The 26,004-nt window shown below is 29.2% G+C and overlaps 1 protein-coding gene across 1 annotated transcript in view; it reads left to right on the top strand.

The window, feature by feature from the left end:
* The window catches only part of LOC111635138 (SET and MYND domain-containing protein 4-like), a 69,428-nt gene that overhangs the window by 9,711 nt on the left and 33,713 nt on the right, over positions 1-26,004 (top strand). The window contains exons 2-8 of the mRNA XM_023379998.1: positions 10,799-10,940; positions 14,450-14,563; positions 22,329-22,452; positions 22,527-22,583; positions 22,654-22,705; positions 22,774-22,912; positions 22,984-23,108. Coding sequence (XP_023235766.1) covers positions 10,799-10,940; positions 14,450-14,563; positions 22,329-22,452; positions 22,527-22,583; positions 22,654-22,705; positions 22,774-22,912; positions 22,984-23,108 — 753 coding nt within the window. The remainder of the gene's footprint in view (positions 1-10,798; positions 10,941-14,449; positions 14,564-22,328; positions 22,453-22,526; positions 22,584-22,653; positions 22,706-22,773; positions 22,913-22,983; positions 23,109-26,004) is intronic.

Raw genomic sequence — 26,004 nt, 5'->3', positions numbered from 1 at the left:
GTAAGTAACCTGTATATAGTGGAAACTTGTCTATTACAGAAGAGTTGTTTGGTTCCTTGGGGTTCCATTGTTGACAGATTTGACAATATTACTTAAATTTCATCTTTCCAAAATTATATATTAAAAAAATTTGATTAAGGCTGAGAAGTTAGCAGCATATCAATAGAGTATTTGTATACTTAAACTGAGAGAAGCTTTAAATCACCTTATGAATTTGAATATGACTAATATTTCTGATAGACTTCTCATTGGCTATGTTTAGTGAATAAAGTAATTCTTTGTAAATCAATTTTATGAACTGTTGCATTATATCAAAGTATAAATTTGTAAACATAATTCATAATTCAATTTACCATTTTTAGACATCAGTCCAAAGGCCTCATAACAGCTTAAGTGTTAAAAAATATATTAAGCCATGTAATGTAAGGAAAGTCATTAACTATCATTCCAGTACACCTATGTATATCAAGAAAAATATTTTTAACATGTATATCATCAAAATTAAAACCTGTATGAGCAATTACCTTGAACAAACTAAAGAAATAGCACACATTTATAAAATCTTTTAACTAAATGACTATCTAAATAAGATAGTTAAAAACTGGCTTACCAACACCAACCCTACCACAACCCAAAAAAATATAATACCAACTCAAATGACTTATAAAAAAAACTTACTTACATCTACACAATTTTTGAAAAAATAAAAAAAACTATTAAAACCACATAATATAACTCTAGTCTCTGTATTTACTAATAATAATAAAAAGTTACTAATAACTAAAGAAACTATTATCCAAAATATGGATATAATGCAACAAAATAACATTATATATAAATAGAATATCCTGTAGTTGCCAACCAAATTACCAATACATAGGTGAAACTGGAAGAACCCTAAAAGTCATACTAAAAGAACTTTCACATGCTATTAAATTTAATTACACTAATTCTGCCATCTATAAGAAAATGTATAAAAATCCTATGCAGGTTTTTACTTGCAGAACTGTGTTATTGAGTGAAATCGCGCAACCTTTACTATTGCAATGTATAGCCATACATTGCAATAGTGAAAGTTGCGAGATTTCAACTTGGTAAAAATGAAAAAAAAAAAACACCAAAAAATTCCATCTCGTCAATTTTTTTTTTTTTGCTATGCTCAAGTTTTTGTTTGTATTCAGCGTAAAATTCCTAGTTAACTTCAAATTTTGTATTTTTTTTTTTTTATTATTTAAAAAATGGCCTTAAAACAAAGACTTCTCACATTTATTCTATCAATTATAACAGGAATTGGCAATAAATAAAAAAAAAAACAAAAAAATGTTAATGATTGAAGAGAGTAGTGGTAGGGGGAGATGGGTTAAGTAGTTTTAGCATTAGGAGGAAGGCTGCATGATTGTGTAGAAACAGGTTAAAAGTTGATAGTGAGTAATGTTACTGGTGAGGTTGAGCATGTTTCGACATGTTATCTGGATACTAGGAATAAATATAAACAGTCTGCTGTTGGATTAGATCATGTTTCAACAAGCTGAATAAGTTCAGTATCTCGCTGGCCATCTAATGCCACATTCAGTTTATATCCAGCATTCGAACGCTACTGTGCTTGTATTTTTATTTCTGGAATATGGCTCGCAGACAGCTTCTGTTATGTTTGTGGTGAATACACAGTGAAAAGACAACAAAGAATACATTGGTTCTCCCAGAAAAAGTGTTATTACCATCTCTTCATATTAAATTGGGGCTCATAAAGCAGTTTGTCAAATCACTGCCGAGATGGGGGATTGTTTCAGATATCTTTGTTTCAAGTTCCCAAAACTGTCTGAAGCCAAGTTAAAAGAGGGAGTTTTCACTGGCCCCGACATAAGAAAACTTTTCTGATCCCCTCTTTTTGAAAACAATGGGAGAAAAGGAAAAAGAAGCATGGAACTCTTTCAAGAATGTAGTGCAAAAGTTTTTGGGGAATACTACGGAACCTGACTACAAATCCTTTGTACAACACATGCTGGCAGTATATGAAGCTCAAGGATGCAATATGAGCTTTAAAGTTCATTTCTTACATTCCCATATTGACTACTTTCCCGAAAACTTGGGAGCCTACAGTGAAGAACAGGGTGAAAGATTTCACCAGAATGTCTGTGATATCGAGAGATGTTACCAAGGAAAATGGGATGTCAATACGTTAGCTGACTACTGTTGGATGCTCAATCAAGAAACCAGAGAAGGAAATCGGAAACGAGTTTGGAGAAGCATCAAAGAGAAGAAAAGGTGCCATAAGAAAAAAGAGTAGACCTAAAATTGTGTATAAATATCAGAAACAATTTTTTGATTAGTTGTAAGAAAATATAATATATTTAGTTCATTGTATAAATAAGAGCTTTTATCAAAAATTTCTTTTTATTTTGCAAAAAACGTGATGGGATGTTATGGAAGACATTTTTAGAATCTCCGATCTTTAAAACATATAATAAAAATATTCCATGCAGCTGGAAAAAAATTTTTTTGCAGATCTGTGTAATCTCAAAATACTCAGGATAGAAAAAAATATAAAAACGAAATTATTTGAATATCTGGAGATTACTAAAATAAAAACTTAGACCATTGTTTAAGTTCATTTTATAACTGTTAGTGATATCTGGAAACCCCTCCTCCCTAACAGTAATATATGTGTATATGTATATGTGATTCCATCTCTCTCCACCTCCTCCAGATGGCCCCTATACCCTATCCTCCCCATGTTGGTACAATAACTAAATAGCTAAAACTGCATTTGGCAAGTGCAACCATGTACTTAAAGATGTTCAGAAATCTGCAGCAACCATAATAATTCTAACTTTGACTATTAAACTCTATTTATTGTCTGTTTAATGTTTTATAATTTGTGATTAGTCAACAAATATTTATAACTAATTATGTTATAAATATCCTTCATTGTTCAATGTCTGTGTGATGTCCTTTTTTGTACAAGAAAGTTGGTAACCCTGGTAAATTACCTATTCAGTCAATTACCCAATATACTCTTAAATGTCAATTGTAATCAACAATCAACCATGTAAGTAATTTTATATAAAAAATTTTGTTAAAATATTATATGTATTATTCTGTATAATGTAATCCTGATCTATCTCCCTTTGTAAAGTTTAAGGACTGAAGAGGAGTCATTAAGACCCGAAATGCATCTCCTTCAATAAAAACTATATCAACAATTGCACCTTGTGTGATGTGTTACTGAAGAAAGCCAATAGCTTTTAATCCTTTAAAGTCTACAAAATCAGTAATGGAAACCTAATTAAATACAAGTAATTCATTATTCTTGAAATTGCTTTGCAGTTAAAGGTAACTTACACGAATGATCATGAACAAACAAAACAAACACTAATCAAATGGGACATTTCTATTTTCAAGCATTGTATTAATTAAGCACTTTATAAAACACATTCCTAAATTCAAGCTGAGCAGATGATGAGGCCAATAGAAACCTGATTCAAGAGTGTTTTTGGATAACCTTGAGAAGTTGCTTTTTCTACTTAAACATGATGACAACCACGCATGAGGAAGATAGAAAGAAATTTGTATTTTTTTTTTAATGAAGAAAACCTCAAAGCTGATACCAATGGCAGAAATATAATTCAACAAAAATATCCCATGCAGCTGGATCCAATGGCAGAAAATCATTATCATTTTTCTTCCTCTTTATTCTCTCAGAAAATTGCAAAAGAGGAACCTTTTTTGGTACAATAAAATACTTAAGCATTGCAAAATTATTTATCTGAATGACAATTTCCCAAGCAAACATTAAATGATATGAAGTGAAAATGACAGATTATATTTTCAGGTCTGAAACTCTTATGATGCAATTATTAATGATTATTTATTATTACTTTTGTTTTTTTATTAAATAAATAATTTGGAATAAATTTCTAATTAAAAAGAAATCTCGCACCTTATGTCTTCCAGCAATACTTTATTAAAAACAAACATTTTCAGTGCCTTAGTTTATGGACTTGCTTCAGGTTCTACACATTTGAATTGAACGATTTATTCAGTGTTCCAAAATTGGAATGTTCCAACTTTTAAACAAGTTTTTTTAAATAAAAAAAAGACAACTTTTTAAAAAATTGAATAATCTAATGCATCAAATTAAATAAAAAATAAAATAAATGATTAAATAAAAATAATTAGATATGTAAATATATAAAGTTACATAAACAATAACATTTGTTTTTAATAAAGTATTGCTGGAAGATGTAAAGATGTACAATTGATTATTGTTAGGAAAAATTCCAGCTTTGAACAATACATTGATTAATTAAAAAAAATAGTTTGAGTATACAAATCTACATAGTTGAAATCCTAACATAATAAAAATTTTAAATATGAAAAAAAAATAGGCTAACAGTGTTGATCTATTTTTCTAATTGTCACTAATGACCTAATGGTCACTGAATATTGGTAGTTGGATCACAGACTTGCATCTCATCAGTCTATATAATTTTAGATTAATTTAGAATGTATTTTTGTTAAGCTATTTAATTGTCATGATGATAAAATGTTTATTTGGAAACCACAAAAATTTATCAGTTTACTTTAATTCATCATATGTGTTGAATGAATGTGTGATTAAGAAAACAACTGTAATAAAGTTGGTTCTGATGCAGTGTAAATAATTTTCCCTTATTTACATTCATTTTTTATATAATACTAAATAAGAATACAAAATAATGTTAAAAATGATTTATAATGTTAAAAAATAATCAAAAAAGTTACTGTACAGGGTGTCAAAAAAGTTACTGTGCAGTGAGAAATTTGTAATGACATTAAAGTTATACCTATGGTAGTGCATATAACTTTAATTTAACTATAATTTCTCACTGCACAGTAACTTTTCAGACACCTTGTATATCTGCAGCATTTTTGAAAATTTGGCTAGGCCTGTGTTGTAAATTCTCCTAACTACAACAGCATTGTCCCAAAGGACTGCATTATCTTGCTACATTTGTTTTTCAAAAAACTTAAATGCTGGATATTAAGGGTTTTTGGATTTTTCTTAAGATTATAATATATGTATGTGTGCATGTGCACATATACATTGTTTCATGTGAAATACAATCTTCTTTATTTTGTAACTTGAATAATATTGGAAGAAATTTCATATACTTTATCAAAGTTTNTGGTTTTACATGTAATCGTATGGGAAAAGATGATCCACCTTACGACATTTTCATGATACGATATCAGTTTCGGAACGGATTAATTTCGTATCCTGAGGTACCACTGTACAACTCTTGAGTTTAAAGTCAATATTCTAGCCTAAAAGTAATCTTTAAAAAGTTGAATTATATTTGTTTTCTTAAAAAATAAGAATGTAAAAGTAATTGGAGAAATTTTGGAAATTTAGCTTTTTCTTAAAAGAAAAAAAGTTTTTTTTATTAAATTGTTTATACTGAAATTAAAAAAAATTAATTTTAGAAGAGAGCATTTAATAATTTAGAATAAAAGATCCAATAATAATCTAAGTTTATTTTTTAAGTATAGGCATAAAAACAAGAAGAAAACTTTATAATCCAGCATTTAATTTTGGATAAACAAATGTTTTCAGCTAGCTTAACTAGCCATTGTCAACTGTATTATATTACATTATATTGCTGAGCAGTTATAGATGATACATCTTGGAATATTGATCAATCAAACAGATATTTTCTAGATACTTTAAGAGGAATATACAAATAAGAGTGATATAACCACTATGGTTACTAAGCTTAATTAATGCACCTTAACAGTAGTGAAATTTGAATAATAAAAATATTTTTGGCCCATTAACTAGGCAAAAAACATTTGCATTACCCAAATTCAGTGCTCAAAAGTGCATCAATTAAACAGAATATACAAATGCTAATTTATAATGTATATTAATGTCATTTCCATTATATCAAGATCAAAAAGTTCCAGTGCATTAAATCGTATTGAGCTCAGACATTAGTTCAATATTGTTATCAATAAAACTTATCTGATCATTGTTTGATATATAGCAATTACAAGAAATATCAAAAAAAAGATTATTTATTATAAAGTTTTCAAAATACTTTTTTATACCAAGTTTTCTTTCTGACTAATAAGAAATTACAAGCCTTTAACTCTCAGCACTATCCTTGTACTTCCAGCAAACACATTTATTAATGACACAAATGTTTTTGGCATATTTCATAAGCCTGTGTCAGGTTTCATACTCCAGCTTCAATTTGATAAGGTTGGAAATTGGACTGTTATTCTGTATTTCAAACATCAAATTGAAGCTAGAGAGTGAAACCTGCTTATGAAATATTCCAAAAACAATAAATATGTTATTAATAAATGTGTTTGCTGGAAGTGCAAGGATGGTGCTGAGAGTTAAAAATTAATCCTAGTTTCAGTTATTTGTTCATTGCTTATAAGAAATTATTGGAAGTTATTAAATAGTAAAACATAATATTTTCTATACATATTTATTTTCTTAATCACACATTAATTCAATGCATATGATGAATTAAAGTAAACTGATAAATTCTTGTGGTTTNGCATCCCACACTCATTACATACACTATATTTATACAAAATACATCAGACACTCATTACATTTCTACAAAACAATACAATACTGGAGAACAACACCACTTCAGATTTCATGTGACATGCATCAAAACAAATCAAATGTAACAAATCTCTTCAGAAAATGCCTTCTCTTAAGTCCAGTCTGGTTCTGTCTGGGCTTAATATCACTATCCAGCAGATTAAATAATACTATATACAGATAAAACATCAAACACAACAAAACAATACAAAATATATCTACGTGAGATGAGATAATGGCATATAACTTCATGCATCTACACAAGCAAAGCTAAATTACCTATCATAAGTTACAGACACTTCAGGCAAAAGTTACACTCATATTCATATCGGAACAACAAGTATTTAACAAAAATATATTCTTTTCAGAAGTCTAAAGTTTATTTATTTATTATTTTTGAACCAATTGGACTTTTATCTTTAGAATACATTTGCTGATTTAAATCCTAGAACTCAATTATGAAAAATTTTTAAGCATTCTAAAGTCTTAGTCTCCATAGGATAAAGGTATATATTTGTTGGTAAATTTTTTGAATGTGTTTTGTTTTTATCTTCAATAAAACAGCTTTTGTGTGTTAATTTATTTTCTTTCAAATTGCATTAATAAATATTTATAAATTTAACATAGTTTATTATAATTTATAAAAATTTACATCAACATTTAAAAATTGAATTTTTATTTTTGTAGGCAGATGTTTCACCTTATAGTTCAACGTCATTCCTTTCACCTCCACCTGATTCTAGTTGGAGAAGGTAAGGCAATTATTAAAACTAAAATGCTTAAAATAAACAATGAACTGTGGTAATTTTCCAAATTATTCTTGAACTATCTGTTCATCTTATATGGAGAGCATTGATAGAATATTTCATATTTTTACAGTATTCAAACGCAATTGTAAACAATGATATCTATGAAAATCAGTAATAAAAATTTTTTAAAAATTGTTTAGTTCATATCTTAATTAGTTTGTTAAAACAAATTTTCCAATTAATGGCTGGGTGTGTAATACCACCAAACACTGGTAGTTGCATGTGGGTTTGCATCTTACCAATGGGCTGGCTGCATGATTATTTCTGGATTTTTGCAATATGTGTAACACCTAACTAGGAGCTAGTTTCTCATAGAAGTCCTCTGGGAGGCACCCTTTTGGAAGATTGCATTGTCTGTCTTATTAATCTAATCCAAACCATTCCAAAATACAAGTTTGAAAATATTTACTTGAATTTTAAGGTAGAAAAATAAAACTGTAAAATTATATATACATACTCATTCTTTTTATTAACTATAAATTAGTTAATAAAAAAGTCACTAGTAATGTTAAACAGTAGATTTTTAATAAAATCACTTCTGCCTATACTAAATCTTATTATTTGCATAATACTTGCACTTTAAAATTGTTTTGAATTTTATATTACTTTAATTATCTTGCTTAACTATAATGGCTAAAGCTGTTAAGGCATCAGCAATTGTACTGGGATCCAGGATTGAATTTGGATGTTTAAAATCCCCAGAATTCTTCTGGAGGTTATATCTCAAGTCTCATCCTTCACCGCCTAGCTGCCCCATTGTAGGTCTGGCCAAGCCCATTATGAATATGGGGGAAAAGGGCCATCTTAGTACCCACATGGAAAAGAATCAAAATCAGAAAAAGAAAACCATGAAATAAATATTTAAAACAATTTGAAATACAGGTAGCCCTCGGTTTACACCGCAGTTCCATTTCTACAAAAGCCGGAGCAAATCGAATCGGCGTAAAACGAACCCATATTTACAATGAGGTATAGGGTTAGGTTCCACATAACTGAAAAATACACAAATAATTTTGTTTATTAATACAATATAATACAAAGTACAAATAAATTTAATTTTTAAAATGTATTTTATCATAAAATAAAGTTAAATGTTTTTATTAAAAATTTTAGTTTCGGATCTCTTACATTTTTCGGAAAAAGTATCCATCTTTAATTGTTTACATTTTTGTTTTCTTTCATTGAGAATTTCGGAATATGGTCGAATGGATGCGATGATGCTCCTTTTTACATTTGCACTTCGCTCCCAATCATTGTCTAACTCACAAAGTTCATCCGTCAAACTTTCCATAGTTGAAAGGATACGTTAACCCGACGTAGAGCTACGGACGAGCGGAGACACTGATTGGTCGACCACCGGTCGCCGTAGCGCATATGTAAGGTCAGTTTGAGCGGGAAAATTAAGGAGAGATAGATATCGTCTGGCCAACGAGAAGTAGATTTGTCTCACTAACGATAGTTTGTGATCGCCGGAAGTGCTACTGCGTCGTAAGGTGTTTTCCTGAACGAACTGATACGGGATAAATTCAATGGCGCTATGGATTCGGACGCCATTTATTGGACTATTAAGTTTGATAACTTGACTCGTGGGTACCTAAACGTTTAGTATTTTAATATTAATTTAATGCAAATGTATACATACCCAATAATATTAAACAGAAAAAATAAATATATTCAATAAAAATCTTTGTTTTAACGAATGTACAATGTTGCGGCTCGGTAAATACGTCAACACTGAAACGAAAATCAGTCTGGTATAGGGAAAATCAGAGAATTACACAGCAAAATTGTGAATTGTACAGCGGCGTTATTGTGAATCAGCGTAAATTGAACCGGCGTAAACCGAGGGCTACCTGTATAAATTAACCTATAGTAAAACCTGTGTAATTAAGAATCACTTGGTACCAAATATTTTTTCCAGTTTGGCAAGTTTTCATTTTGAACAGATATTTTTAAACAGTCTGACTGCCATACATCACTATAACCAATGTAGTTTCACTCAAGTTTAAATTTTTCTGGCTTTGTAAGATGTTTTACATCCTAGTGGTGGCCTCTCGCGCACATCTATAAAGTTGGCTCTGACTGCCAGTAGTCATATCGCACTGTATGGCCCTAATTAGTATGATTGTTGGTGCATCTGATGACAGTTAATGTGTTAATTAAATTTTTAACTAAAAAAGCCTAGTTTAGATCAGGGGTGTCCAACCCGCGGCCCAAGGGAAGTTCGAATGCAGCCCAATAAACGTGTACACAAAGCCGACAATTTTTTAAATTATTTATTTATTTATTTATTTCAATGGCAAAAAAGAAGTTTCACAAAGTCAAAACCTTTATACATATTTTATTTTTGAGTGGAAAAGAAATATTTTCAAATACTTAGAAATGTGTGAATGAGGAAGGTATACTAAATAAAGCTGGAATTGGCTCTCAAAGGAGTATAGACTCAAATTCGGGGAAAAGAGAAAAAGACCTAAAGATAAAAAGTAATGAGAAAGGTTAAATAGACCTCCTGTTATGCAATATGGACCCTTAATTTTCTAACCTTCCTCACTTCTTTATCTTTTGTCCTTTTTCTCCTTTCCCCACATTTGGGTCTATAATCCTTTGAGTCTCAGCTCCAGCTTTATTTAGTATTCCTTCCAGCGTTGCAAGATTCAGCTACTTTGTGCCAAATTTGGCTACCCTTTTATTAGTTTGATGTAAAAAATATCAGTTGGCACATTGGCTACTTTTTGGGCTACATATTATTTATAAATATATTAGTTGAATAAAAATGCACTTTAAAATGGTGTTTCGTCATTTTTTATTAATTAGAGACCCAAATAAAACAAATATTTGTGTTTTTCAAATAAATTTTTGTTTGTCTCCTTTATAATAAATGAATTTATCTATTTCTAAGTAAAAATTGAAAGTGTCTGTAAAAGTAATTTTTAAAAATATTCTTTTTTGTGGTAAACTTTTAATGCTTATTACTATAATCTAGATATGTTAATACTTAAATATACTTGTATATTTAAGGATTGGGTCAAAATATACTTGTGGCCCAAAACTCCATGACTTCTTCCAATGTCGTCCAGAGAAACAAAAAGGTTGGACACCCCTGGTTTAGATAATAAAAAAAAAAATGTAAAAGCATTTTTAAGAACTTTGTTTAACATTTCTAATGACTTTTTATCAACTGAAACTGGTCGTTAACAATGTAAATATTTAGTTGAGGATATAGTGAAAGATGAAATTTAGGTTTTACTTATTTATGGAATTGATGGAATTGAATTATGGAATTAATTATTTATGGACTCTGTTTTAAGTTCTTTTCATTTCACTTTTGCAAATTAATTTTTTTTTACATAAGGAACAAAAATAATAATTTATTTACTTTTAAAAGGGGAAAAGTACAACGATGGGTGAATACTTTGTGTTCCAGTCGTCATAAGAAATACTGGGAAAAAGCATCAGAGTTGAGAGCAGAAGGAAATTTATGTTTTCAAAATAGAGAATATGAAAAAGCTGTAGAATTTTATACTCAGGTATGTAAAATTAATGTATTTCATTGGCTACATTGGAAATGAAGCTAGAAAATCATGTGTAGAATTGTATATTAACAAGTGGATCTTGTTCAGATTATCTGAACAGAACAGAAAGAAAAAGTAATTCAGGTGTCTTACAAAACAATTTTCAGATTTTATGTGGATGATCAAATAATATTAACAGTTTTGGAAAACGATATCAAACAAATATTAGATTAAATAATAATAAATGTAAGTATTGATAAAATAAATCTAAAGATATATGATGAATCAGACTAAAAATCAATTTTTTGATTATAATTGGCTACTTAAATTTGTCTTAACTAATAGACATATTGGTATCTGTGAAAAATTTTATAATTTAATAATTAATAAAAAATTCAAATTCTATTACAAGTTGTTCTGCAAAACTATAAACTGTAATTGGATTTTAATCAATATTTACACAAGTGTGCAAATTAGAAATTATTAGAAGTTACGAAGAATTCTTTGTAACTTCTTATACAATTCTACACTATATTCACACTATATTATATGCAGAATTCTATGCTACTAATACAAAAGATATAAAAGTGAACAGAACATTGTACAGCACAATAAGATTTGCTGACGACATCGCAATGATAGCAGAAGATGTAGATGATCTACAGATAGCTCTTGAAAATTTAAATGAACAATTTAAAAGAAAATATGGGATGAGAATAAATAGGAAAAAAATGAAAATAATGAGATGTTCGAAAAAAAGAACAAGGAAAAAGGAACGTCTATTTGGATGCTGAAAAAATAGAAGTCAATGAGTTCACGTACTTAGCATAATTACCTCAGATGGAAGGAGTGAAAGAGATGTTACAGCGAGAATAGACTGAGCAAAACAGACATTCTGTAGGAAACAACAGATTTTAACATTAATTGATATATTTGTATGGTTCAGAGACATGGGCACTCAAAACAGCAGAGAAAAGAAAACTGGAGACCTTTGAGATATGGTGTTGGTGAAGAATAATGCAAGTGTCATGGATGGAAAGAAAGAGGAATGAGGATGTTTTGGAAGATGCAACAGAGAAGAGACAGATTTTGAGAACAATACAGGAAAGGAGGAATGATGTTGGCCACCTAATTCAACACTTGGAATGGATGAATGTTTTATTGGAAGGCAAGATAGGGCAAAAGGGGACGTGGAAGACCTAGAGTAGAATATCTTGACAAGTTATTATGGAAAAGCTTTACCAACAGATAAAACAGTTAGCTAAGCAAAGAGAGAAGCACACATCCATTGTCCACCAATTATTGGTTGAGGAGGGAGAGAGTAGTTACAACAGTTGCAGGATTGGTATTTTATTTTAACATTTTATTGTTAATTACATCATATTAATGAGATATAATTACAAGTATAAGACATTTAAAATTTCGATATACAAATAGCATTATTTGATTATTTCACTGAAAGCTATCAGTGGCAGAATAAATAAAATCACTTAAAACTGATCATTGATTACAGGTTTGCATTCTCCAATGGGCTGGCTATGTGGAGTTTTCATATGTTTAACATCTAATTAGTGGCCAGTTTTTCATAGCCCTCCCAGAAGGCACCTTACTTTATAGATGACCTATGTATTAGATTCAGTTGCGTTATTTCATCAATTCAGTTATTTCACTGAAATATGTTTTAGTAATTCACTTTTCAGTTTTCATTATAGATTTAGCATTAAAATTTTATTAATGTTAAAGCTAAATAAGTTTATAATTCTTTTTGCATTTGTTATATTTTTTGCACAATATTGATAATTTAAAAGTTTATTGTATTTAACAGTACAATTTAAATGATGATAATTACATAAAAAATCCATATGGTAAATAAATGCACATAACTGGATGCTTAGATGCAGCAAATGCAAAATACCAAAAAATCCAACAACATTTATTGAATAATTTGTAAAAAGTAGTTGAAAACAAGCATTTTCAACTACTATTATGAACAACTTAAGCACACCTTTAAAGAAATAGTGAAGGCCTTGAATACCTGAATAAATGAAACCCAACTATTTACACACACCTTAAAACTGCTAAAGACTTCATTTATAAAAAAACAACTCCTGGAATATTCCATTCCTGATTTTGACCACAGAATCTACCAAAAACTTCAATACATAGGAGCTACCTTTCATTCATTGTAGTTCCAATTAAAAGAGCATGAGAGTTCAGTCAAAAAGGGTGTCACCTCCACAGCCCTAACAACATTTGCAACTAAAACCAGATCAAAGTTTCTTTCAACAAGGCATCTTATACACTATACCAGCAATAAGGCTCATCTTAGGAGCTTAGAGAAACTTGAAATATATAGAGCCAACAGACAGAAACATGGCCATAAACTATAAGGATTAAGACACCTTATCACAAGCATGGAAGTCATTTTTTTGAGGTCGATTAAAACAAAGTACAGGTAACCCCCGTATAACACGGCACTTCTATAGCACGGATTCGCTTAACACGATTCGAGAATTGGTACCATCCCCCGTATAACACGGTACTTTTATAGCACGGATTCACTCTAACACGATTCGAGAATTGGTACCATCCCCCGTATAACACGGTACTTTTATAGCACGGATTCACTCTGACACGGTTTGAGAAATGGATAAAACCCTCATACAATATGAAATGTAATAAATTTTTACATACTTAAGTACTAATAGTTCACGAAAATAATAATTTTCGTAAACTATTAGTACTTCAGTGTGTAAATTTTCTATTCTTGTCTCCATACACATGGTCCTTCGCGAAAATTGTTTCAATTTTGCCAGATCTTGACGCTTCTGCTTCTGGTGTTGCTAGATGTTTTTCCGTTATTCCATAAGTGCTTAGCACCATATAAGGAAAATTATAAAGATCTTTTAACTAGAAGCAAGCAATCTAAAGTTACATACACTTGTTGCAAAAGGTAAAGCATGAATCTGAAAATAATGCAGAAAAATGCTCAGGGGATAACGATAACTTGCCAAAAATAAAACGCTCTCGGTTAATAGTGCTTTTAGTGATGACAAAGAAAACATTGTTTATATTAATATGTATCACTTAAGAAAATTTTAATAAAGATATTTATCTTAATTATGAAAATATAGTAGCATGTTTTTTAATTTTTGGAACTTAACCCTTCTTTTCGTACTAGTTCTTTGTTTCGCATAACACAGATTCACATAACACGGCAATTGGGGGTTACCTGTACTTCATTTCTAAACTGGCAATAATGATTACCACTGCACTCAATCAAATGTTTGATACATTTGAATTCTCGTTCTTTTATTCTAACCTGAGGGTGACTACTAAAAGTAGTTGAAAACCTTAGTTTCCTTCAATAAATGCTGCTAGATTTTTTGTATTTTGTGTTTGTTGCATGTGGTAATCTTTTTTATGGTAGATATTATTGATGATGATGATATTATATATAACATTTCATTGTTAATATTTAATTTTTCAAATATGAATTTCTGAAATGATGATATTTTTTTCAGAGTGTACTTGCAGCTCCTTTTCCTGATACTTATGATGCTGGAAGCCACATCGAAGAATTAGCTGTAGGTTTTGGTAATAGATCAGCTGCTTTATTTCATCTTCATAGATATAAGGCAAGTGTTAATTGTTAATAATTTTTTGATGGCAAACATTGTAATTTAATTTAAGAAAAATATATTCTCATTAAAATCCTTACATTCAGCAGTTTAAACTTTAATTGACATAGTTAATAGCATAAGAATTCTTTTACAATTTATTTTCAGAAATCATTAATAAANAATATTTTATCTTATTAATGTTTAGTAAAACATAAAAAAGTATAATTCTTCTTCAGTGGTTATTATATTAAAATTTAATGTGATTTATATTTGAAACATGTACTAGAAAAATGCAGCTTAACATGTTCATTGATTGTAGTATTTACAAAAATGTGTTTTGAATTAAACTTCTTTAATACATAATAATAATAATAATACGTTCTATACAATAATAAAACTTTTATAATAATAAATAATACATAACATTTGAATGAAAAAATTCGTATGATGTATTATTTATTAAAATTCATTAAAAATTTATCATTAGCTAGTTATTATCACAAAAACAGGATTGATTTTTTTCATGTCAACTGTCATATTGACATATTATCCTATGAAACCTATGGAGCAAAATAAACAACTGTGGCATAGTGTAGAGGTTGAATCAACACTTCATTCCATACTGGCAAGTGTGAGTGTTCAAATGCCAATTAACATTGTTCGGAATACTGGTCTTCTGGCTCTACCACACTTGTCTCTAGGGTGTTATTGAATTGACAATCACTTTGTTACATCATCACTAATTGTGAACAGTGCTTATTTGCCAACTCAGCAAAAACTGCTTAATCTGATTTTACTCTTTAATCCTAGAATTTTTTTTAGCTTATTGATTATTGTAATCACAGTAAATGTTTACTTCTTAAAATTTGATTTTACAGTTTTTTATTTTATTAGTTCACATATTTCTTTATGGAGTAATGTCTCATCAATAGTGCTCTTATTCAATTTATAATAGAAAATTAATTTTTAATATATATGGATGAATTTTTGTGAAACTGAAAATTCAGTATCATCCAGTTTTTTTGAAATATACATTTAAATTTAATCTCTTTTCGGGGTTTTTTTTTTTGAGGAATTTAGTTCTGTCTTTATGTTTCATATAAAACATTGATATATGAAAAATATAATGCATAATTATTTGAAACAATTTCTATATCTATAATTCAATTGGTTATTCTTTTGGAAGAAATAGAATAGTTCACTATTAGAAAAACTTTTTTTTTTTTAAAATGAAGAACATATCTAATTCTGTTTCCTGCTTAATATCTAGGAATAAAGGAGTTTAGGAATAAATGTTGAGACTTCTGTAAAAAATTAATGATACTAATTTCCATGATGTCATTTTATGAAAGAATTAATAAAACAATCTATTTATTACTGTTACAGAGTGAATTCAAAGTCCTTTCATTTTTTTCCTTTCAAAAAGTACTGAAGATATATTAATTTTGTTAATGTAGTTTTATAGGAAGTAATGTATGGCGAATTGGGCAGGACCCTTTTGTTGATCTTAAATTGTTTTCAAGGTCAAGAAAATATACCTTTAGTACTCACTTTCAAGGTCAAGAAAATACAGTAATACCTCGGTTATCATCTGTTTTGGTTTACATCGATTTTTTATGCAAAAAAATTGTCTGTTTTCATTGGTTGCCTCGGATTCATCAGCGTGCCCGCATGACCTCACTGCTAATTTTATAAAAACAAAGGGCAATCGTTGCATTTTGCTGCTCAATGTGACTTTGTTTCTTATTGTGTGAGCATTATTATCCTGTGCCTCTAGCCAAACAATTCCATTACTTTCATTTTTGTTCCATCATAGGAGCAAAGAAAGTTTCCAGAGCCAGAAGTCTTTTAAAGAAGAAGCCCATGAACATGATCGAGTTGAAGAAGGAAATCATTGAAAAATATGAGAGAGACATATAGTGTTTAATACCAAAAAGAAAAAGATAATTCTTTTTCTTTTTGGTATTAAACACTATATTTATTCTCTATAAAATGTGTTTTTGGTATGTATTTTGGAATGTTTAGAATGAATTAATTGGATTTACATTGATTCATATGGAAATAATTGCCTCAATTTTCGTCAGTTTTGGATTTTGTCATTTGTTTTCAGACGGATTATCAGCAAAAACTGAGGTATCACTATATATCTTTAGTACTTTTCGAATGAAATGGAAGGGGGTGCAAGGGTCTTTTGACTCCACCTTGTATAGGTAAAGACAATTATAACTATTTCTTAAATTTTGTCATTATGATAAAACCTGAACTTTTTGTTTTCATCAGGGGGTCTGGGAAAAACTATGGATATGGGTAAATGGTAGATGAGAAGCCTATTTAAAATGAAAAAAGTGATGTTTGCTTGTATGTAGTTCTTAATAAAATAGTATACACCAATGATATTTTTCCAGTATCAAAAAGTAATATGCATTACTTGTTTTTAAAAAAGTCATTATTCTATATTCGTTCAGTAGCATTTTTCCTTTCTGAACTGAACAATAAACTTTCAATATTCACAATGTTGGTTTTGTCTCTTTTGTTGATGTTATGAGCATACTAAAATGCTCTAAAAAGACTTGAAAGCATAAAGAACTTTGTTAAAACTTGGCATTGGTTTTGACAATGATTTGTCATGACTACCTCTTACTCTGGCTCAGGCATGGCCAACATATGGCTCGTGTAATGGATTTATGTGGCCCACGATTAATCTTTCAATATTAGCTACTTAAGTCAGAATAGATCAATGAAAAATTCTAATGCCTAAAAAAAAATAAAAAAAAATATTAAAAAAAGTCAACAACTCTCTGTCCAGTTAGAGTTAACCCTCCATTACAAATCTCGTAAGTACAGAGTAGAATGTTGATAAAGCATGATAATGTGAAAAATGTATGTGTAATCTCTATGTACTGTACAGTACAATTTAGTCCTTACAGGGTGACACCACAATGAGATCTCACACTACCTCAAAATCTTCCTAGGGCAGCCTCTGGTTCGGCCTGTGAAAAAGTTTTCTTTCCAATTCGGCCCGGGGGGGCAAAAACTGTTGGCCACCCCTGCCATAGCTCATTTCTTGGAAGATGAGTTGTGTGAGTTTACCCACCTAAGTGTACAGAGTACAAACTACTGCTTGATATATGATGTTTTAAAAACATCATCTGCTGTTATTACAGATACTAACATTTGAATGTGTGGTATTGCTCTTTCTTAAAATGATCATTCTAGGGCTGAAATTTTCAACCTTTGTACTGCGAGAGGATCATAGGTATGACATTCTGTTTGATAAATAAAAAGAGAAATATTTTATTTTGTAAAAAATATACAAAAGCATTACAGCAGTAAAATCATCATGATTGTATTATTTTACAATTGTAACCAAATTCTATCAAAAACCACATTTTTTGCCTTATAAGATGCATCATTGTTTTTTACATTGGTTTTGAGGAGAAAATGAACGATTAGAGGTTATTTCATATGCATATGAAATAACCTCCAATAGTCACTTTTTATGTTCCAATCATTGACCATTGTTCAGAGGTTTCATTTTACTTTAAGTGGTTTAAACAATGGTTATCTAACTTGTCTTAACCTTTAATGTTTTTAATTTTTTAAGAAGTTATTAAAAAATTGTTTTCTAAAAAAAAACACCATAAATATAGTCTATATTTTTTTACTCAATCATTATAATAACAAAGACTAGAGCTAGAAATAAATAAATTGCATTCAGAGAATTCCATGTAACACAATTGTTAACTAGATATTAAATTATTGTATATTTTGCCTGATAAGACACATTTTTGTACCTAAAATCTATCTGAAAATTATGATGTGACTTATATTATAGAGCAGGGATGGCCAACACGTAGACCCCGGTCGACCGCAAAGGTTTTGAAAGTAGCCTGCGAAGCTAAAGTTGAACAATTTGCTTTCACTTAAATTAATGTTTAAAAATCTTAATTTGACTGTCTGTGCAACATACCCATACTGTTTGTATTTATCCCGATGAACAATGCAAATGAATGTTAATGCATGTGCATATAAAATTCCTAAAATTGTTTGCCCATATTCATAGTCGCCCGCAGACTATATTTTACCAAAAAAGTAGCCCCTAAGGGATAAAAGTTTGGCCACACCTGCTATAGAGGTATCTTTTTTCCAGTGGAGTTTTTCCAGTTGATAGTTTTAATTTTTATTGGGTTTCAATTTGAAAAAATCATAGACCTATAAATTTTCACTGTTGTCCATTTGTCTGTCCTTTTTTAATTAATTAATCTTGAGAATGGAGTTAGATAAATGTAAATCCAGATACAGAAAGCTTAGGGGCAGGAGGTTCAGATTAACTATATACAAACTTCCAGTTTGTATTGAAAGTTGTGTTATTTCAATTTAAAAATTTTTCCATGAGCAAAGTTAGATAGATAACTGGCACAACTCTCTTGCTGACAGAAAAAGTATGATGTACAGGACAAAAACCTACTAAAAAATGCAGAATATTGTGACAAAAAATTTGCAGGTCGGCATTGTGAAAGTGTCATAATAAATAATTGCTCTTTTTATTTTGTCATTTTAAAATTACTAATGTCAGATAAATATATCTGAAATTAATGTGTTTGTAGCTTGAAGAGAGACTCTTTTAATCCCAAAATGCATAGCAAATAAAAATTTTTTTATCAACTAAACTTTGTTTCCTGATTAAAACAGTAAGTACAGATTGTAAGACACATTCGAGTTTACTGTTTGATAGTCTTAATTGGAACACCTGTAGATTTTTTCTGCATTTAGGATATAAAGGTTGCCATAGTGATCTAATTTCTAAATTGTTTTATAAGTAAATATTTTATTTATTGCCTATTAATAAATCCTGTAATTTCTACAAAACTAAATTTAGATCAGTACACAGTAGATTAATAGTATATGATTTGCAAAAAACCAAAAAAATTAAATGCAACAATAAAAAGCATTGATAAAACTTTACAGCTCAATATGAAGTATCGAGTGAAGTCAGGTTAAATTAATTGATACCTTGCAATTAGAGTTGGCCCTATATTACTTACTCCCTTGGACTTCATTTAGTCTTGAAAAAGGGTCAAGCACGTATGGACAGTCTACGAAAGTACAGTAAATGTGCATTTATGAACAATTCTATCATTCCTTAAAAACGCAAAAATTTATCAATCCAAGGGCTGTCTCCAGTTGCGTCAAACGAAGCGGGTTCTTGGTATTTAGTATGATTACAGACAACCAGATGTCAGAATTTAAAATTTTTATTTTATAGACCATAATATTTTATGCAACGCTGGCCGCAGGTTGTCCATCCCTGCTATAAAAGAAAAATATAATATGGAGTTTTGAAAAGTTGGAAAAACTGTCTTTGAAATATACAAATGCTAAGAATGTGCATTATTCAGCATTTTTCAAACTTCATTTTCTGCTGGACCCTGTAAGAGTAGAATTACATTATTATACTGTTTTTGAAGTTCTTTGGAAGGAAGCACAGAATTGCTATTGAGAACTTATTGTACAGGAATACTGTTGGTTGGTAATGTAGACTTTATTACTTACCTGGCTCTGTTATATATAAGAAATACAAAAAAATTTTAATAAGGGTTTTTTTCTTTACGTATGGATGTTAGTGTGTGTGGGGGGGCTTGATTTTGTTTACTTTTTTAGAAGCTTTATAACTCCTGTGCTTTTTGTCAAAAATTTCTCAAATTTTGCAGGGAGGTTTGTGTATTAGGAGATTGATGCTATTAAGTTTTTGGTGATTAATTAAAGTTCAAGGGAGTGGGAGATAAAAGTGTCATGTGTCATATTTCGAGTAGGGTTGGACTTAATAATGATTTTGCTCATTATTAGCATTTATAAATCTTTATAAAATCCATTCCTACCTTCAAAATTAAGCTTTCTGCCATTTTATAATAGTTAAAAATATCAAAAGTTTTTAAATAAAATATCATAATAGATGATTCCACCAAATGTTGCCAGGAAAGTTAAGCAACTCGTTACTGGAATTTTTTTATAAAAAAGGAAAGGCATTTTAAGCTATTTGCTCCTCTTCAGTTATTATATGTATTTGATGAAAATACAGATTATCTCTCAAACTGTGTCCAGACCACAGTTTGAGAAATACTGCATTACAAATTATTGTAATGCAGTATTATTTTTTAAGAAAATTTTAGAAATTTTAAATTTCTAATTAGAAATTTCTAAATTTTCTTAAAAAATAACTTTCACTTACAGCAACCTTTCAAGTATTTTTGACATAAAATCCATCTTCTGGGAAACACGTTAAAAAAAGAAAATTTTTTACCAGAGGCAAGACATTAGATATTTTTATAACTTCAATAAAGATGATTTTATATGACTTAAGTTGAAGTGTTGAAGTGTTTCTTGAATTTTGTTGGTATCTTAAATGATAGTTCATAAATTAATGTATCATACTTATGTGTATGATACATTAATTCTTGATGTGTTGTTTTAAATGTGGGTAATTCAATTGGATGTATGCAATAATTATCCATTTTCCTTTTACTCTTGTGTTTATATATTGCAATTATGTGCTTGCAATAATTGCAATATTTTTGTTATATGCTTACAAGTCATTTTGTTCCTTAGGTAATCTAGTCTTCAATTTAAAAACATGATGTGAGTTATTTCTATTTTTTTTATAAAACTGAGGGGAAAAAGTATAATATTGATAAATTATTATTTTATCAACAAAAATCTCTACAATAACTCAAAACAAAAAATAAACTCTAATCAATAAACTAGCATTTTCAATCAATTTTATTAGCCATTGACTATTTACAAAGTTTATTTTTTTTTGCTGAATTTTTTGGTTATTGTGGAGATTTTTGACACTTACATCCAGTTTGTTTGGTTGTTTATTATTTATTAAACATTTACTTGGGAAACAAAATATACAGGTATGTACTAGTAGACAATGTGTATATAATGGAAGTCCCATAAGATTATAATGGAGTTGAAAAATTTATAGATGTCTGTATCTTTTTTATGTTTACGTATATAAATACTTATTATTGTTATATATAGCTATATGAGTAGCAGACTATATCCTATAACAGGAATGGACAATCTTTATAAGTGTCCATGCCAAAATTTCCAAATTAATGATGCAAAATTTTCTCACATGCCAATCAAACTTTTCAGGAGCATGTTATTTGGTGTCTTTTAAGTATCAAGAACTTTTTCTAATAATCACTTCCTGTTTGGCTACTTGGCAAATGATGCAACAACTGAACAGATAAAAATTGTAAGTCAGTATATTGCAGAGATAGATAGCTTAGAAGTATGATGATTGTTTCATATTCTTATTTATTATTACTAAAACAGTTAATAATAATTGTTCCTTTATTGTATTTTTATTTAGTATTACTCTACCCAGTAAAATTGTACTCTATTAAATTAAAATGTATGTCTCAGTGAAGATGTTAGCTATTTATTTTTTAAGATGAGCCCTGGGTTGCATACTAGAATAAAGTCTTTGGTATGCCAAGGGTTGTCTTGCTCTCCCCTGCCTATAGGTGTGTCTAAATACACACTATGATGTTTGCTTAATGATAAAATAGCTTAACAATGTATTTTTCAGAATGTATCAAAGTTTTCAAGCAGTGCCTATCTGTATTCAAATCTTTTTAAAACTGGTGCACAGATTCATCAAGAAATAAACAATTATTACTATTTTGTTAAAATATAAGAAATTAATATTATAAGTTTATTTCTAAACAAAACAAATTTAAATAATGTTTTTAATTTTTGTTTTTGTTAGGCTTGTCTTCTTGATATTGAAAGGGCATTTGAATATGGATATCCAAAAGATTTGCGTGCCAAATTGTATCTTAGGAAGGGTCAATGTTTGCTGAAATTAGGACAGTCAAAATTAGCCCATCAAGGTAATAAAAATTGTGAATAAGTTTGTTACAACATGAAAAAATTAATTTTAAACATGTGTTAAAAACTTTCAAAGCTTTTGATGAAGCACTTCAACACCTGAAACAAGCTAAAGTAGATGGTAAGAAAGCAGGTAAGTGATTTTTATCTGTAACAATGCTATCATTTATAAAATCCATTTTATTCTAAATTTTATTTTCTAGAACGTTTAAGAAAAGAGATTGAAACTCATAGGCAGGTTACAATTACTGAAAGGTAATACAATTGCTTTTTAAATATTTTTTAATTTAAAGTAAAGATAACTATATAGAAATTCTATAAAGTGAAAATGGGGAGACTCAAGATGATGATGATGACGATGTTTTAATTCCTACGCTGACTGCTGGTTCTCATCCCACAATTGCTTATGCATCTGCTGCTGTCGATATGAAATATAATGAAGAACGTGGCAGATACATTGTTGTAAGTTTTTTTAAACTAATGAACATTAATTACCATTTTCCAGTCTAATCTTGTAATAAATTATTGATTAGGCTAACCGTCCTATTTCTGTTGGAGATACATTATTTGTAGAACAACCCTATGCTTCAGTTCTTTTACCTGCTCATTATAACACACATTGCCATCATTGTTATCTGCGATTTCAAGCAGCAGTACCGTAAATATGGCATAAATTCTGTTATTGTTATATACAAGTTAGAATCAAAAAAGAACTGATCTTTTGCATTTTTACTTTTGCATTTTACATCTGGCTGTTATAACATAACAGGCAGAAAAGTAAATCAGATATTTAGGCGCTCATTTGGTGAATTATTATATACTACTCGGGCTTTGCAATGTTGTTATTTGTTATAACATAACATGGGAAAGAATTGTAATTGTGTCAAATTTGACTCCCTGGATTTTTTTGTAATTCTCAACCTTCTGAACCAAAAAAATAAAATAGGGAAATTCCATGTTTTTGTGTTGCATCTATTTTGTTTAATATCTCATAATGGGATAAAGATTAGCAAACAAAATTTGGCATTGTAACTTGTAAGGGACATTAATGCTATTAGATTTTGGAAATTATAAGGGAGTAGGGGAGACAGAGGAGATCATATGTTACGTTTCAAGTGGAATTGGAATTAATAAAAATTTTACTTTATTGGTATTTACATAATTTTTAAAAATGCATCTCTGCCCTCAAAATTAAGCCTTTTTTTGTCTTCTTATGATAATGGCTATTAAAAAATAACTTTTATATTAATATCTCATAACAGATAGTGTCACATACAATTTTAACTCTGAGTTAGTGTCAGTGTTTTTTAGTAACTTAAATATTTTTTTAATGGAGATTTTTGTCATAATTCAACAAAATTACTCCTTTTAAGTTTTTGTTATTACTTAAATTTTATATCCTAGTATAATTGAAAATATCAAACTTTCTAATGGTCTTAATTTCCTATTTAATTGCTGGGAAACTTGAGCAAGCCCCCTTGCTAGTTTATTTTAAGTCAAGTCCATACTTGTGCACAATCTTCACTTTTATTTCTTGTTTCCGTTATAAGCAGCTTGACTAGTTTGTATAGCAGTGTCAAAAAAAGTTGGTGGATACCAAATAAAATATCTGAATTAATGAGCAAACATCAGATTTTGTGTGAAACTTTACAAAAACTTTCAACACACACCTTGAAGTATAAAGCCTGGTTCTCGCTTTTGCAAATATGTGATAGATGTGTGTGCAAATGTATAGTTACCACGATGACAAATTACTTGTTTTATTTGCATTCAACCTTATCAGCTTGGCTGGGCATCTAAAAACATGCCCAATTGACCAATAAAATAATGTCTGTATCAATAAGCATTGCTTACATTTAAAATTTTTAAGTACTTTTCTGTGAAATTAAGTTTTTAGCACTGGTTATATTAATCTAATCACAATAGCAATATATTTTTATATCTGAACTGTCAATGTCAACAATCACACCATTATCAAAAAATATGTTTATTCAGTGACATCTCTTTCAGATATACTTGAAATAGTAACAATTTATAATTTAGAAAAAATAATATTTTTCCAAATTGTTACTGTAATAATTAACATTATTCCTTATCAATGTAATATTAATTATTATAAACAATTTGAAAAATAAGTGACACAACCTATCTGTATTCAAATCTTTTTAAAACTGGTGCACAGATTCATCAAGAAATAAACAATTATTACTATTTTGTTAAAATATAAGAAATTAATATTATAAGTTTATTTCTAAACAAAACAAATTTAAATAATGTTTTTAATTTTTGTTTTTGTTAGGCTTGTCTTCTTGATATTGAAAGGGCATTTGAATATGGATATCCAAAAGATTTGNCGCGGGAGGACAAGGGTTTAAAGTAGGGTGACTTCAATCTGGCGGTATATTTTTAAATATTTTAAAAAAATTATAATTTTTATTGCGATTTCCGACCCCCCCTAATTAATTAAACTTCTATATAATAAAATCTATTAATTAAAAAAATTAAAAAACTATCGGAGATCGTTTTTGACATCAGAAAGCAGCTTTAAATAACTTTACCGAAGGAAAATCGGTGCACTACAACTTTAGAATGATTAATTAATTTTGATAAAAAACTCCCATTAAAAAAACATTAAAAAGCAATAAAGCGTGAAGCGCACGTCATTAAAGATTGATTAAAATTGCTATAAAATTTTTTCGCGTGGGAAAAAAATTTTGAAAAAATTTGGGGATTTAAAAAACATTCCAAAAATCAAAAAAAAAATTTTTTTTGGGAGCCCAAACGCTCGGTTTTTTTAACGCTATAAACCTTGCTCGAGTCAGACTCGAGCGTGGATAGTTAATTAACAAATGTTTGTTTAAAACAAAATTCAGTGACGTATAAAATAAATTTTATTTTATAAGTCACTTCCTAGAAACAGCATAAAACTAAGAACATGTATTTTTATTGGTTGAGAGTTAAATGCATTGGCTTCTGTTGTTGATCAAACAACTGCAACATTTTGAAGCATGAGATTACCTATGTTCAGACATATGTACTGTCACATGAACAGTGAATATGTGTGTAGTAGAGCATCGATTATCTGACTCGATTGGGGACTCAGAGTGGTCGGATAACTGAAAAAATTGGATAATCGGAAAGAATGAAAAAAAATACGTTATTAGTATAGTATATTAGTATATCCCATGTAATTAGTATATCACTATTAATTAGTTAAATGTAATTACTAGTGATATAACGAATATTCAGTTACTATTCGGTATTCGGCCTATTTTTCACTATTCGGCCAAATACCGAATATTTAATCACTATTTGGCCGAATACCGAATACCTAAAAACAGCAGTAATAAATAACAAAAACACAGTACATTAATCATTTTGGTACTTAGATTTAATGTTATCGAGTTAGTGTTGTTTGTTTATATTTATTTATAACTTGAAACACGCACAAAATAAAAAAGAAAATAATAATAGTCGCATGTATTCACAATTTATAATTACGAAGATCAGCACACATACACACCTATTCGTTCAAGAATCGTCGCACATCCAAG

This window comes from Centruroides sculpturatus, unplaced genomic scaffold (genome assembly GCF_000671375.1).
Source record: "Centruroides sculpturatus isolate CEXI.00-Female unplaced genomic scaffold, Cexi_2.0 scaffold688, whole genome shotgun sequence".
In the NCBI taxonomy this organism is placed as follows: Eukaryota; Metazoa; Arthropoda; class Arachnida; order Scorpiones; family Buthidae; genus Centruroides; species Centruroides sculpturatus.
Note: the sequence above shows the minus strand (reverse complement) of the source record. Positions and strands in the feature narration are given on the sequence as shown.